This window comes from Dermacentor variabilis, chromosome 2, assembly GCF_050947875.1.
Source record: "Dermacentor variabilis isolate Ectoservices chromosome 2, ASM5094787v1, whole genome shotgun sequence".
NCBI lineage: Eukaryota > Metazoa > Arthropoda > Arachnida > Ixodida > Ixodidae > Dermacentor > Dermacentor variabilis.
This window is the reverse complement of record NC_134569.1, coordinates 254,574,675-254,591,236: the sequence shown is the minus strand read 5'-3', so window position 1 is coordinate 254,591,236 and position 16,562 is coordinate 254,574,675. Positions and strand designations below refer to the sequence as shown.

The following is a 16,562-nucleotide window of genomic DNA, read 5'->3' as shown; positions in this document are numbered from 1 at the left end:
GTTTCATACTGCCAACAGACGTGGTTACTTGATAAAAACAATCTAAGATCTAAAAACCTGATGGAAGAATCTACCGAAAGTTCGTGGGTCACTTCAATGGGGGATAAAGTCTGCCTGAAGGTTGTCAATGTTTGACTAACGACCAAGTCGGCGTCGCTGCAATTTTTGTCTACCAAAATTGGGAAGTCCTCAACAAATCTAAGAACTTTGACTACGCTACTACCCTCGAGACTGCTAGAAATGGTTCTGCCAGCACGAGCTAAAAATAAGTCACTCAGGATCAGAGCTAAACACGACCCTATGCAGACGCCGCTCTTTTGCAGGTACAAACGACTGTCCCATTCAATATAGGTGGAAGCCAGATAAAGTTCTAGCATAGCCAAGAAGTTGTCTTCCGGAATACCAGATTCGTTCTGAAAAGCTAGGGAGCCCAAACTAGCAATGGCTTCCTGGACGCACTGAAGGAATTCTGCTTTTGGCATGCTCTAATATAGATTTTTCAGATCTACAGAAAAGGCCACTAATTCTCTTTTTGTCTGTCTTGACACTCCGGAAAACCACCGCTCCGGAAAAGCTTTCCCTCGTGCGAAAAGTGTCCAGTTTGGCTCCCGTGAGTGAAATGGATCGGCGCGTTTCAAGCGGCGTGGACGTTCTTCTACGGGACCAGTGTGACCCCGGTCGTCCCTCAATTAATCGTCTGGCGTCTTATTTGAAGACGAACGCCTACTGCATAATCTCATCGGACAAAGAAGGCGGCTTTGCCATCTTTCCACGAGAGACTTACAAGGTGAAGGCGTTGGAAGCTTTAAATTCCATTTTTCATTGTCATCACAACGTATCGCTCAATAAGTTGAAAAGTGAAGCGAAGAAGCTGTGCGAAAAAATGAACCTGTCAAAATTAGCTAGGGACATTAGAAATAGCAAAGTGAGCACTCTTGAGGTCTTCTTCAGCGCCAAGACCCATAAAGATAACTGCCCTCTAAGGGTTATTGTGTCGGAGCGCAATACGTGGCAGAACTGTTTAGCTGCGTTTCTGTTAGAAAGGCTGAAGCTTCTAACAGGAGCCGACCCTTACCTGGTAAAGGACTCTGCACAAGTAGTCGAACACTTGTGAAGACAGACAAAAACAGAATGAGAGGCCTTTTCTGTAGATCTGAAAGATCTATATTATAGCATGCCAAAAGCAGGATTGCTTCAGTGCGTCCAGGAAGGCATTGATAGTTTCGGCTCCCTAGCTTTTCAGAACGAATCTGGTATTCCGGAAGACAAATTCTTGGCTATGCTAGAACTTTATCTGGCTTCCACCTATATTGAATGGGACAGTCGTTTGTACCTGCAAAAGAGCGGTGTCTGCATAGGGTCGTGTTTAGCTCCGATCCTGAGTGACTTATTTTTAGCTCGTGCTGGCAGAACTATTCCTAGCAGTCTCGAGGGTAGTAGCGTAGTGAAAGTTCTTAGATTTGTTGACGACTTCCTAATTTTGGTAGACAAAAATTGCAGCGATGCCGACTTGGTCGTTAGTCAAACATTGACAACCTTCAGGCAGACTTTATCCCCCATTGAAGTGACCCACGAACTTTTGGTAGATTCTTCTATCAGGTTTTTAGATCTTAGATTGTTTTTAGCAAGTAACCACGTCTGTTGGCAGTATGAACCTCGGGCTACTAAACCTCTGCTACCTTTTAGTTCCTCTCACTCTAAGCTAGTTAAACGCAGCATTGCTAACATGTGCCTGCTGAATGTTTTTCTGGAGTCCTGTCCACATCGAGCTGCGGGGAATTTTCTTAAGCAGATTGACCGCCTGGAAGAGGCAGGCTACGCGCAACCTGTTTTAGTGTCCGTAGCGGAAACAATCCTGAAGAAGTCGCTAATCCGCCAACCGGACCAGGAGTCACCCCGCTAAAAAGAAAAAGTTGCTGTCATACCCTACATACACCGCATGTCGCATAATTTGAAAAAGATTGCAAAGCGAGCTAACGTAAATGTCGTGTTTTCTGCCCCGTGCAAGCTCTCTAAGCTCTGTAGAAGGATAAACCCTTATTCCCGCAAGGCACCGGCCTGTGCTACTAAACACGATAACAAATACGTAGAATGTCAGGAAGGAGTTGTTTATGAGATTCCTTTAGATTGTGGTAGAAAGTACGTGGGCCAAACGGAGCAGTGCCTGAATGACAGGCTGAGGCAACACAATAATAAAGTGAACAATGGGAGGGAGGGCAACCTGGCAATTCATTGTAGAAATTGCAAATGTAAGCCAGACTTCCACGCCTGCGCTGTGGTTGCCCGAAGCCATGACAAATGGGTTAGGTTAATAATTGAGGCCAAAAGAATCATTGAAGCAGCTGATAACTGCGTAAGTGTTGCATCCATATCACTGTGACGCAAAGAACTGCTATACCTGAACGCGAATGCGCCCTGACAAACTGTGATAGCGCTCCTAGTATAAATCAGTGGCGTTTTTTCCTGATTAAACATTGTTGGAAGTGGCGCCCAGTGTGTATGTGTGTTTCTTCTTTGTCCTCCGTCATTTTAGCGCCTTCACTTCAGATCTCCACAATACATTTAGTAGGCCTGAGAGAGTAGCTGGGCGAGAGTCATCTGTACAGTACTTAAGAACACATTTTTATTTCAGGCACTGCGTTTGAGCCAGGCAGCACTGTCAAAGACAGCCGTCGGACAAATGGTCAACCTGCTTTCTAATGACGTGAATAGGTTTGACCAGGTAAGGAGTAATATTTTCTTTTATTGCATTGGTTCTTTTCATTTTTTGACAAGGCGGAAGCACCCTGAAACACGGAACTGCAGAAGTCGTAGCAGCCTGCAGCAGGTAATAAGAAAAATTCGCATGAGAACGGCGAAGGTGGTCTAGTTTAATAATATAACACTTATTTTATGTATATTTTATTGTTATATTATATTATAATATATAACACTTATATGTAAGAAGCGTAACAAAGCTGACGAATGTTTGACATGCAACCTCCATGTCTTGTCGATCGGCTAGATATTGCTGCGGACGGTGGTTTATTTGCACTATTTACTACATGGAGACAATGTGACGGGCCACCACAAGAAAGATGGAGGACCCCTTCGTCCTTTTTCTTCTCGGATACCCTTCAGCTGCTTTTTCTTCGGGATGAGTTCTTCGTCGTGCTCATGTTACTCTCCGTTGGCGGAAGCGCCAACTCGGCGTTGCCGAGCGTGTCAGAAGGACAGCATACAGGGGCAGATTGTTAAAAGGTGTTCGGAACGCTATTAAGGTTCAGGTATGTAGGATGTCTGCGACGGGATGAGCCAATGGGAACCAGGAATCAATGAAGCGATTTCATGCGCGGCGCTGATCACTTGGCCGCACATGCAATATGGGCCAGTGTACTGCTAGAAGAGAAGCTTTGCGGAAGACCGACACGGATGCTGGACACAGAGGATACAAATCTGCCTATGTACAGACTGGGTGGTTAAACTGCTGGTAGAGCTGTGAGAAGAAAAATGGAGAGTAGCTTATTTGATCTGTATGGTCGTGGTGATGTTGCAGCACATCCAGCGTATTCAGACCGATGGTAGAGGCTCGCGGAAGACGGCAGTGTAGGGTTTTGTGGAGAAAAAAAGGCCAAGAGCCAGCACTAGCATGCCTGGAAGCGTTTGTACTTAAATTATATATACTTGAAAGGGCAACGCAGCGTCGCCAACTTAGTGCTTGACGCACAAATTCACTGCCAGTATATTGGTAGCCTTTGGGTTCGGGCACTCTATCGAGTCATTCGTGCGTGGATGGCAGGCCGATGTCAGCGTCTGATGCTTCGAGCTAGACTTTAGAATATCGACAATAGCTTCGAAAGCACGTGTCTAGCGTTGTATTTTTGAAGTTGGCGGGTAGCCTCGCGCTGGGAGTATTGATGGAGTTGCAAATCTGCGACCCCGGTGGTTGGAAGCACACGGATTGCAAACCGCGCGACATAGTCTTTCGCGGTGGCAATTCAATTGTTTTCTGGAGATGACCAGCCAAACAGGCAAAGTAATGGAGATGATCAAGTTCCTTTCGTATCAGATGTCGAGAGCATGAACATAGCCAGCAGGTGGGTATTTACGGCCTTGATAAAGGTCGAGGGAGCCCACGTGACGAATAACTGAGAGGTGAGAATCTGCTGCTCCGGGTCGTGTTGGGTCGTGTGGGGGTGGCATGTCAAGGTGTCTTGCCATTGGCGCATTCTGAAGTCTGCGCAGGACAACCAGAGGAATGCCTGTAGGAATAAAAGTGAGACAAATTTCTTCTTCATCATCATCATCATCATCATCATCATCATCATCATCATCATATCTTATGTCAACTACAGGACGAAAGCCTCTCCCTACGATCTCTATCAGGTGTTATCTCGGAATAGAAAAAAATGGCGAGAAGCATCAAGCGCCTGAGAATTGACATAGTTGATTTTGCGTAGAGCTTCGTAACGGCGTTGTTCGTCAGAAATGTCAAAAAAGTTTCGGGATGACAAGAACTGAAAGGCTGGAGCTGCCCCGGTCACGTTCGGGATATCTACCGGGTAGAGGGTGAGGCAATCGACATCCTTATAAAAACAGCCAGAGTTCTAAAACGATAGAGTACGAGTATTCTTGAAGCCCACAGAGACCCGTGAGATTTCTGACGGACAAGACAAAGCAAAAAGCGCGGTCTTCACTGAAGGCACGACGTCACGTAATCGAAGGGTCTGCCTGAGGGATAGGGGTGAAATTTGGCGACAGACTGCTCGCTAGCGCTGCACTCTCCTTATGGTAGATTCGTTTTTTTCTTTCACCGGAAGAAAGAAAGATGCGCGATAACGCCTATAACGATGCTGTCCACGTTGATGTTGCGTTAGTACAGAGCCCATGACAAGGTCACCTGCGTCAGTATGGACCTTCGCGATCCAAATTTATCAAAGCATCCAGCAAAGGCTGGGAAGCAAGTAGTGGCAGTCAGTAGGCGGATGCTTGTTCACCGCCTGCTCCTCCCTATAAAAACAAAAATGAATGGATTTCTTGAAGCTAGGCCAGGCACTGTCATTTATCTGCCAATTGTCGCATAGTTAGGAAAATAAGAACAGGGAGCAATAAATTAGCACGCATCTTTAGAGCAAAAGGGACTCAGAAATATATTGGAATAAAAATTTGGTTTGGCTGGTTGGCTCATTCTTTAAATATAGGCAGGACAGTGCGGTTAAGCACACATGAACAATGAACAAGTAAACAGGACGGGCGCAGATAGAGAAAACAAATATTTACAGAAAGGTAGAGAGGCTGGTCTGAGCTCTTCCTCTGCCCTGCTGCTCGACACTGTGGAAAAGGGCGGGGAGGAAAAGGCTGCTGAATGATGATGGTCATATGGAAAGAAGGTGTGGTATCTCTAAAGCTTCGCGTCTAGCCCAGTGCCTAAAGCTATAGTGGCCCTTGTAATCAAGACTGCGCTGTTTGCATTAGGCGAAGGACCGAAATGGAGCTCGCTTAGCTGATAGCGCCCTCTGATCAGCGTTTGCGTTTGAAGAGATCAGCTTTTGTCATTCTTGCGCGAACACGGGGCAAATATAAAACATGTGATGTAGTGTTTCTGGCACCTGGCGGTGTTCACAATTTGACCTATTGTCACTGCAGCCTATGAGGTGTCTATAGCGCTTGCTGAATGCGACACCAAGGCGAGTCCAGTGCACCATGCTTGTTTCGCTTCTTTTGAGCTTCTGAGGCACACGAATTTTCCTTTCTGGGTCACACTTATGGACTCGTCTATGTCGTCGACCTGGTTTGGTGCAGTGCTCCAGCCTAGAGTTGCTATCAAGTAATAAAGTAGGGCATTTGCGTCTGTTCGTTACAACTCAACGCGCACTTCAGAAGTAATATTCCGAGCAGTTTTGGCTTTAGCGCCCCCCTGTTCATTCCCGTTCAAGCCACAGAGTGCAGGTATCCACGGAAAGATTATATTGTTGCCATTTATATTTGCATAGTCCAGCTGCTCTCTAATTTCTCGAGCTAATGAGCAATGCGGGCCCCGTCTCACGACGCCGTCAATAGTCTGAAGAGCTGGCTTAGAATTGTAGAATATTGTCCATGCGCAGGGATGTTCCTAGGAAAGATATCGAAATGCCTCCAGGATTGTGAAAAGTTCTGCGCCATTTGATGCTGACCTAAGGTCTATTTTAAACGGCCGAGTGATGATCACATGTAAGATGACGAAGGCAGCATTGGAGGCATATGGTGTGAAAGAACCGTTGGCATACACGTGCACAGTACCTCCGCACTCTTCATAAATGGGAAATTAGGTAAGTTGCGCCAGGCCATGGTTGCTTAGTGGCTTTGATGTGGCGCTGGTAAGCACGAGGTCGCGTGATCAAATCCCGGCCACCGCGGCCACATTTTGATGGGGTGAAACGCAAAAACAACCGTCCACTTAACTTAGGTACGCGATAGAGAGTCCCAGTGTTCTAAATTATTTCGGAGACCAATACTACGGCGTGCATCATAAACAGGGCATGGTTTTGGCACGTAAAACCCCATAATTTAGGTTTTAAGGCTTGATTGCTTGAGGCCAATGAATGGAGCAGATTAAATTTTGCTAATTCCATGGATCTTAAGCGCGACCAATAGTTTAGGCAGACTCCCAATTGTATTTCAGAAAACCAAAACAGGCATAATATAAGTACACATTTGCCATACGTATGCTACCCTAGTTTCGAAAAGGTGAAGGAAAAACGTAATCAGATCTGTGACTATATAATGTGTGAAATCCTGTCAGCTGTACTGATTGTCAAGCTAAGCAAAAAGGGGCGCAAGGCTCAACTCGTGCAAATGGTCATGCGCAGCAGCTACGACGGGCATTTGGGCAGTCTGTAGAATCAAGAAAAATGATAAGGAAGCGTATACTTAGATGTAGAAAATAGCGTATCAGCTCTAAACATGCGCCACACGCAGCGTGGCGTGATCAGGCACGGGGTGCCTCGGGCACGCATCGGGCATTTATAACCTGAAATAATACACCCATTTCTTGGCCCCTCCTCGGTAGCAGATATGATCCACGAATTGTAGGGGCGCAAAAATAATCACGACTCTTCGAACGATGTTCAAACTATAGGCAGCTGCGACGTATTGGCGCAACGCAGAAAGCAAGGCAGCTTCTAGCTGGCAGCTACGAAACAATTCTTTTGCGAGCGCGAAAATTTGAAGGGTCTTCTGTTACGACAGCTTATTAGTTGCCAACGGAATAAGATGAATATGCAGAAGACACAGGTAATGTTCAACAGTCTGCAAAGGAAAGAAGGATTCTTGATCCCCAGTGAGCCTCTGCAGTCTGTGAAACAGTATCTTTATCTAGATCAATCACTCACAGGGGACCTTGATCACGGGAAGGAAATTGACTGAACAATAAAGATGGGTTGGAATGCCTACGGCCGGCACAGCCAAATCCTGACTGGTAAAAAACCACTGTCGTTAAAAAGAAAAGTCTTAAATCATGGCATTCTGCTGGTACTAACTTATGGTGCAGAAACTTAGAGGTTAATAAAAAGCTCGAGAATGAACAAGGACCTCGATAAAAGCGATGCAACGAAAATTTTAGGCGTAATTTTAACACACAGGAAGGGAGTGGTGTGAGAGCAAACGGGGACCGCCGACAAGGGAATGAAGCTGGGATGCTAATGCGTTAGGTGGATAACCAGCGGATCATTAGAGTTACGAAATGTTTCCCGCGGGAAGAAAAGCGCATTCGAGGACGGCAGAAAATGATGTGGGTGGTAAAATTGGAAAACTTGCAGACGAAAGTTGGAATTAGCTAGCGCAAGACAGGGGTAATTGGAGATCGCTCCATTCTGCAAGGGAAAGAAAAAGCAGGCTGCTGCGGCTGCTGCTTATGATCACGATGATGATTCCATCTGCTTAGACATGGTTTTATGGCCACATGATTAGAATATGGTGTGCTAGAGGTTCTGTGTTCTAATAATTTATTATTAGAATAATTTATTTATGTTCATTTATATACATATATACCTATATGTATAAGGAACATCCGGGCAAGAGCGAAAATTTGTCTAAGGTGTTCATGTAACTGCTTTTGCAATAAAATTACAATAGACGAAAACAGCTGCGGGTTCTGAATTGCTTCTAGAGTGGTAGTGAGGTAAGAATAACGTTGGCTCCAAATGGCGTAGGGATACTCAAGTTTTGGGCCAACTAATAGGAGAGAAGTTTCACCTGGTGGATTTTATAAAGCAGCACGAAACATGCATACGGGGTGTTACGTATTCGACGGCTAGACGCCGAGGGCGGCAGGACGACCGGTCCAAGGAACAGACGATCCACGCAGCGCCAGGAAGGCAATGACCTTTATGCGTTCGGCGACGCGCGTTTTCAGCGCTAAGCAGCCAATCAGGGAGTGGCAAAAGAAAGAAAAATATCGCGGAAAGCGGGGCAATCTTATCTGAAGATTACAACGTAAAATGCAACCAGCACCGCGAATGTTACAGCTCGGCCAAAGCTACCCTTTCCGGAAGGCATTCAGGAGGATGACGCTTCTTGAACAACTGAACGCGGGAACAGGTGGGCAGCAAGATGGTCCAAGCTTGTATTGCTGGCGCTGCGTGGGTCGTCTGTTCCTTGGGCCAGTCGTCCTGCCGCCCTCGGCGCCTAGACGTCGACACGCAACAGCAGTGGCGCTGGGGACTTGCTAATAGCAGAGTTACTGCATGTAAGGTCGTTGCGAAAGTGGACTCATGTATGCATTCTTTTTGTTTTGTGAAACGCGGGGTCGTTTGTATTCTCTTGGATTCTCTCTGTGTTTGTGGATTTACTGCCTTACAATGTTGCACTGTTGGCTCGCACCCGAGTTGCTTCCTGAGAAAGATTGCGTAGCCTGCTTTCGGAAGGCGGTGGCGAGACGCAGTTCAGGCAGGGTTCCTCGCGCACTGCTTTTTGCGGGCACCGCCAATCGCGCGGCGCGCCATTAGCGGCATCTGGAGGAGGGAGTTTTTTTTTGTCAGGAGCAAGGTGGCCCCGGCGGCTGGTAGCTTGAGTGGCCGCGGCTGAGTGGGCAGTGAGGTCTGGGACTTTAGAGATAACGGACCGATCTCCCAAGTGTCCGATCAGAGCGACGGAGGGGCGCGAGGCCATTCCTTTGCCGCATTAGGTAATGTGAACTCGTTTTCTTTGTTTACTGTGCACTCAGTGTAACTGCTGATGTCTGTCTGCAAATAAATTCGGTTCCAATCATTGATATCCGCGGCCTTGAGTCCCGGAATACCGAAGCCCGAGAGCAGTGCAGCGGCTTAGGACGAACTAAAACACCGAGAAAGAAGAACCCGCGCCGGAGTATGGAAGGAGAGAGACTTTGTACATCGCTCCCATTAGGAAGCCTTCCTCAAGGAAGCCGTATACAGTGCCTCCGGCTTCAAGAGCCTGCCCATCCGTCACAATGGAGGCCGAAATCCAGCATCGCTTGATTCGCTTTATTCTATCGTCGCCAGGACATGGCGGTCGGCTTTGTGCAAGTCTCCCGTGAATGTATAAAAAGGGTAGCCATGCGGGCCTGTTGGTCAGACTGGGAATGTGGTGTAGCGCAACGCCACGACATGGGCACAAAATGTGGACACCAAGCACTGCGATTGTGCTGTTCCCACTTGGGCCCATGTATTGGTCTTGTCCTACACTTCATCCCAATTACAAATGTAAAAACGCTTCCTTCGGCCGTAAGCTTAGTTTGCGTACACTCGCGCTTAGCGCGGACAGGTATGCTTACGTCCAGTTCACGCCGCTTTGTCAATGAGGCGGAGATTCGCGGCGTGTATCTTTACCTTCTGGGCATTCTTTTCTTTTTTTTCCGTATGGTGCTGTCATCGGTTATCGATGGTCAAAGTAAGTAAATAAATTTTGGTAAACTGTTTTTACTATAAGACAGTTTGTTGAAAGCGCTTGTACATTTGTTTCAAGGCAGGCTGTTTCGATGAATTTCGAGCATATGTAATGTTTATAAAGGCATTGCATAAGAAAGGAGAGGTTTTGTTTCAATAGGACGAACAGCATAGTGGCCCGGCTTTTTGTCCGTTGTTTCTTGGTGCAGTCTCTGGCTTACTACGTTTCAATCGCGCTTAATTTCAAGCACACTAACTGATGCTAAAATTGTAATTGTTTGCAACCCTGAAAGGTGTCGACTAGTAGATTTCCGATTATGGAGAATTTCTCACAACTTCTGTATATGAATTTAGTGCAATTACCAGGTGGCATGTATTGGTCTTGTGTGTTCTTATGAGGCAAACATTTTCTTTAGAGCGAAGCTGTATACAGGCTAGGGTTCCCTGCTTTTTTGTTCTCCGCGAATAAAAACAATCATCGTACCCCCGTAAGCATCCTCGCTCCCGTAAGCCAGCAAAAAATGCAATGCAAGGCAGAGGCTACAAGCACACAGCAAAGTGAACCGAACTGTGCTTAAATTCTTTCTAATCACGCATACAACATACAGAACAGCATGTCGAAAAGTGTTATCATCAATGGCTCATACCCCCGTGAGCAATGGCTCATGCCCACGGAAGCAAACAAAAATGGAATGTCTGATAGTCCTATAGGGTTTATGGCTACTCAGTTTGCGTTAATTATCTACGGTGACACTACCCCTGTTGTCGTTGTCAGCGATTTCAACGTGGATGTGTCGGTACCGAAAAGGGAGTGGTTTACACTTTCCATGCTGCGGACATATCCCTTGCGATGCCAAACGGATGCGGCCCAATCGATCACCGAGCGGCGCACATGCATCGATTTGACATTACCAAAGAATGTGATTGATGTTGCGAGTGAAATAATGACCACCGATCAAGACAATAAATGAGCGTGCGTACCTTTCGTTAGGCTGGCCACCCATCAAGACAATAAATGAATTCGTACCTTTATTCAAAATTATGTGTAACTTCCGTGTCGTGTGCTAAACAGCTCCGCTGGTCTACCAGCATCCCAGAGTGGAATAGCTCGCGATTTTTTAGAACTACACTTAATGTATGGTTCAGATACTGTGACCTACAGCCATAATTGCAGCAGAATGAGCGACAATATTTTAAGCAATAACCAACATGCAGCTACAATGAGGAGTTCTTTTAATGGCCATGCTAAAAGTGCAACAACGTTTAAACATTCGAATTATTCTGGAACACAGGAAAAAGAGAATGCAATGAGTGGGAACTTGGGCGCTCGTTGCATTGCATGTAAAAGATGTAGAGCACTGTTCAGCAAAATTAAGATTCTAGGCAGAAGCAAGAATAAAATAGCCTGTGAGCTTTTAGAAGCTTTTCATATCAAGGGAAAAGACGATGACTGCGTAAGTGGTAGTTCTGTTGCCTTATATCATGCTGAACACAATTTTCTGCGCAGGTTGTGTTAACATGAGGCAGGCTTGATCTGACCTCTCCTCCGCCTTCCCTCCTTCCTTTTTTTCTCACGTGTGATCAATGTCTGTACATGCAGATTCGAAAGAAATAAACCTAGTTGATAGTTTACGCACTTTTCGTCTACCTAGCTTTTTCCCTGTGTTCGTTCTTTCTTAGGCACAACTCTTCCTAGAATATTCTGTGCAAAATCCAATACTTTAGCGTGTCTGGGCAACAATGTAACTAAGTATCTTCGTTTCTGCGAGGGAAGAGACTTACTAATCACTTTGGAGTACTTTGATTTTGTGACAGGGACATCAGCAAGGTCAGACTTAGCGCAGTCGCTCAGGGCTGCAATGCAGATGCCACATTCGTTTTCATCCAGGGCGTTTTGCCGGTACACGGGCAGCTGGGTAGTTGGATCTGAAGGCCAGTAGGTATTATTGGGCTGTTGACGTCGCCATGGGAATGCCGCAGATCGCTCGGAAAATGCAACTGGACGACATCGCGTAGGGCAGAACCGGGCGTCGTGTCCACGAACACTGCACTGGTGGCGCAGGGGGCCATCACGCGGCATGCCAAAATTAGCGGTATTGTGAGTGTATTCGGCGCACTGTCCCCACTCTGGAACAAAAGGAGGTGGTCGGCTGTTGTAGCTGTAACAGTAACGAGGCGCATAAGGCGACCCTACGTTAGAGGTCGTTGCTAGCGAAGCCCTCAGCCGAGGCCCGCGGCTGGTGCCGCTGCGCTCGTCGCAACTCGCAGGATTGATAGCTGTGGATGGTATATCACACGCCCTGCGTTTATCCTGCACATCAACAGAAGCATGCCGACGTAGTTCCTCGCGTACAATGAGACGAATTGCAGCCCAGCTTCGTTTTCCTTTTATTCCAAACTCGGCTCACACGTTTCAATATTACAGTACTCAGAATATGCGACCGTGAGCGACAACCTTTTTCCTTTGTCAATGGGAAATATATTTGCTGGAAATTCTTCAGGTGCTCTGGCACATGTTGGCCTTTTCCGCTCCATTATAGAATGTGTAAGTGCGACTGATCGAGGACGTAGAAAGAAACCAATACACAGAGATAGCGCTGTCTGTCTGTGTTTGTTTTTTTCCACGTCCTCGTTCAGTCGCGCTTACACATTCTATCCTGGATTCGAACGAACCGGTCCGCCAACGACTTCTAACCAGCTGCGCTGAATATCCGACCTTCTTAACGAATTGTCATTTGTATTAGCGCCTCTCCTTGGTACTTCTATTTCGTGCACTCATGTCCCTTTTGTGTTTCAAGCAAAAGGACTTCAGTGGCATATGCTTAGGCAATTATATCCCTAGCTTGGCCGCACATTTTTGGCGCATTGTAGCCTTGTCATCATAACTTAGCAAGTACTTCGATTGGCTTACAGTGTGGTGCCAATAGTACGAACAAGGATAATTGATGATTTGCCTTGCTTTGTGGATGAAATTTCGGCTTCATGGGAGTCTCTTGCGTCAACCAACTGAAGTTTACTTTGTGATTTACCATGAATCCTATGGCCCTAACTTTCTTGTGCAGTTCAGATAATTGCTGGCTGAATACTGATTTCTTGCTGTACAGTTCTACACAAGGAAAACAGATATTTCATTTCTCGATCTGATTGCTGCTGGTGTGACGTCCCTAAACAATTTTCTAAAGAAGGTTGGAAACGTCTTGTGTGCTTCTGCATTGTAAGGACCTCTGCAAATGGATCTTCGAAATACTGCAAGCGAGTTTTCCTCTGAATATTCAAATTTTGGTCAGGAAAAAGATACCAGTGAGTGCTTTTCTGCGACTGAAATGTATTCGCAACATACGTAAATTGAGAACAGGCAGTATGAAATGTGCAAGCGCTAAACTTGAGATAATGCCATGCTGTAAAGGAGCAATTTATTTATTTATTTACGATAGCACATGCACTTTGCCAACAGGGTTTTATTTACGGGAATATTGAGTAAGACATTTAAAAAAGCAGACGAAAGAGTGGCGAAAGAAGCAGTATGAGTGCATGGGCAGGGACTCTTACTGACTGCTCGATGATACGATCAAGCGTAAACTGATTCGTATCTCAGAAGCTTTTGGTTATTAAATATTCCTGTGAATTTGACCGTTGTAATATTTATAGGCCTGCACAAATGGTTGCCAAACGTTTACTGGAATTGCAGTGGACAAGAAAATGAAACGCATAAGATGTTCTTGAATAGTTTCTATGCTTTCTTCAAAGGTTAAGGCACCGTCCTACCTGACTTGCGTGAACACTACTGCAGAACTCTCTTACGAGAAGCTTCTGAATGGCGTCGAACTTTTCGCGCTTGCTGTCGATGGCGTCCCGTGTTCATCGTGCCCTCTCGCTCGCAGTCGGTGCTGTTCGTCCCGTACCTGGTGGCGGGCCCCCTGCAGACGGCCATCATAACGTGGGTGCTGTGGCAGCACCTGGGCATCAGCTGCATCGCGGGCATCTCGTTCGTCCTGCTCTACATTCCCTTCCAGGGATGCCTGGGAAGGGCCTTCTCCAGGCTCAGGTTGGACGCGCCGAGGATTCTTGCATCAACCGAATGGTGGCTTGACGGTTGTCAGTAAACAGCAGCCTCAAGCATTTGCGACGAAAAAAAAAATTCACTGCGCGCTCTTGTACATTTTGGATGAAGTGTTCAAATTATCGAAAGATTGCAATGTCCAAGAGCTTGGAAATATGTTTTGAATGCAATAAGAATGTAAAACAATTTTTACTCGCCGTGCTTCAACTGGCTGTGGGCTCAGCGTTTAGAGTGCACGGGTAGAAAGTTTATATTCAAATTATTTATTTTACGGTACGAACGCAGTTAAACAAATGCACTGTGTCAGCAGATTTGGCTTGCTTCACTACTCAATATTGTTTTACGAATAAGAGCGTAACAGAGCACTATTGGCTTAGTTAACGTGAGCGAAATATACTTTGAAACGTAAATGTTTTTATTCTTAGTGTCGCTGCAAAGTAGAGCGAGAAGAAAAATCTGGTAGAACTATGCAGGTCTTAGTTTTAGAGAACGTCGCCTTGAAACACAACACATGCCGCGAACAATGGGCAGGCCTCTATTAATATTGCCACGCGCTTGCGCCACGCCATTGGCCTACCTGCTCCCAGAAGAAGACGATAACCGGTTGGCTCACAAGCTTGCGCCTTGGTCTTTGGTAGGTGCTGCGCTGCCCCTTCGACGACTCATACTTTAACGGCCTCTTCTAGAAGTCGTCTATCAATTAAACGTGACATTTTTCTGGTGGAGGCGATGGGTAATCTCGACCAATGCAAAAGACGCCTCCCAGCAGCAGGAACGCTAGACCGATACCGGAGAATATAGCAGCAGATACCGCTAGACAACTATGCTGCGCCCGCCGGAGAATCCTGGGATTGGCCCCTGAGTTTGAGCCTTTACCTGCGAGGACAACGACGGCAGGTGTGGATGCTACATCTCATACTACCACAACTAACCCTGCCACGGCTGCTCCGGTGCCTCGTCATTACACGCTGCCAAAACCGCGCGTGCCAAGTCCCTTCAATGGCGACCGTCTTGAAGGCGAGGAAGACTGGCTGGTGGACTTCGAGCTCGTAGCGGAATTCAATGGATGGGATGGCGAATCTCAGCTCCGAAACCTCTACTTAAACGTTTCGGACGGTGCTCACACGTGGTTCCAGAACCGCGAAGGTGTTTTGACATCATGGCGAGAATTCTGTCGCAGCCTCCTGGGCACCTACGCCAGCTCCTATCGCCAGGAACGAGCAGAAGGGACCCTCCAGTGTCGCATTCAGAAACCCAATGAGAGTGGCTATGTACGTGGAAGACAAGGTGCATCTCTTTAGGCGACCTGATGCTACCATGTCTGAAGACAAGAAGCTGCGTCACTTGATGCGAGGCGTGATAGAGCAGCTTTCTGCTGGACTCGTTCATAGCCTGCCAAAAACAGTTGCAGAGTTTCTCACTGAAGCCGCCACCATGAAGAAGGCCCTGCACCAGCGCTCGCACCACTACGAGCGGCAAATGAATCTCTCCTCTGCTACCAGTGGACTAGGAACTCTCACGACTCACGTCGAGTCGCATCGCGAGAACCTTCGATCAATAGTCTGCGACCAGATGCGATAGCTGCGTCAGGTGCAGCAGCCTTCAGCGAACTTAATGGCTAGCGTCGTGCGTGACGAAGTGCAGCATGCGCTCGGCGTACCACGTTACGAAGCATCACTTCCGGCCGCTCCAACACTTCAGGTCATTCCACCATTTCATCGTCATCATCATCAGCCTGGTTACGCCGACTGCAGGACAAAGGCCTCTCCCATACTTCTCCAACTATCCCGGTCATGTACTAATTGTGGCCATGTTGTCGCTGCAAACTTCTTAATCTCATCCGCCTACCTAACTTTCTGCCGCCCCCTGCTACGCTTCCCTTCCCTTGGAATAGATTCCGGAACCCTTAATGACCATCGGTTATCTTTCCTCCTCATTGCATGTCCTGCCCATGCCCCATTTCTTTTTATTGATTTCAACTAAGATGTCATTTACCCGCGTTTGTTCCCTCACCGAATCTGCTCTGTCCTTATCCCTTAACGTTGCACCCATCATTCTTCTTTCCATAGCTCGTTGCGTCGTCCTCAATTTAAGCGGAATCCTTTTCGTAAGCCTCCAGGTTTCAGCCCCATACGTGAGTACAGGTAAGACATAGCTGTTATACACTTTTCTCTTGAGGGATAGTGGCAACCTGCTGTTCATGATTTGAGAATGCCTGCCAGACGCACCCCAGCCCATTCTTATTCATCTAGTTATTTCAGTCTCATGATCCGTATCCGCCGCCACTACATGCCCTAATATATGTATTCCCTTACCAGTTCCAGTGCCTCGCTACCTATCGTAAACTGCTGTTCTCTTCCGAGACTGTTAAACATTACTTTTCTGCAGATTAATTTTCAGACCCACCCTTCTGCTTTTCCTCTCCAAGTCAGTGAGCATGCATTGCAATTGGCCTCCTGAGTTAATAAGCAAGGCAATATCATCAGCGAATCGCAAGTTGCTAAGGTATTCTCCATCAACTTTTATCCCCAATTCTTCCCACTCCAGTTCTCTGAATACCTCCTGTAAACACGCTGTGAATAGCATTGGCGAGATCGTATCTCCCTGTCTGACGCCTTTCTTTATTGCGATTTTGTTGT

General features: G+C 46.7%; 1 protein-coding gene across 2 annotated transcripts in view; it reads left to right on the top strand.

Annotated features, from left to right (window-relative positions):
- The window catches only part of LOC142573242 (ATP-binding cassette subfamily C member 4-like), a 495,730-nt gene that overhangs the window by 124,987 nt on the left and 354,181 nt on the right, over positions 1-16,562 (top strand). The window contains exons 5-6 of one of the 2 annotated variants that reach the window (XM_075682846.1): positions 2,633-2,722; positions 13,745-13,908. In XM_075682846.1, the coding sequence (XP_075538961.1) occupies positions 2,633-2,722; positions 13,745-13,908 (254 nt within the window). The remainder of the gene's footprint in view (positions 1-2,632; positions 2,723-13,744; positions 13,909-16,562) is intronic. The other variant, XM_075682847.1, reaches the window with a different exon arrangement.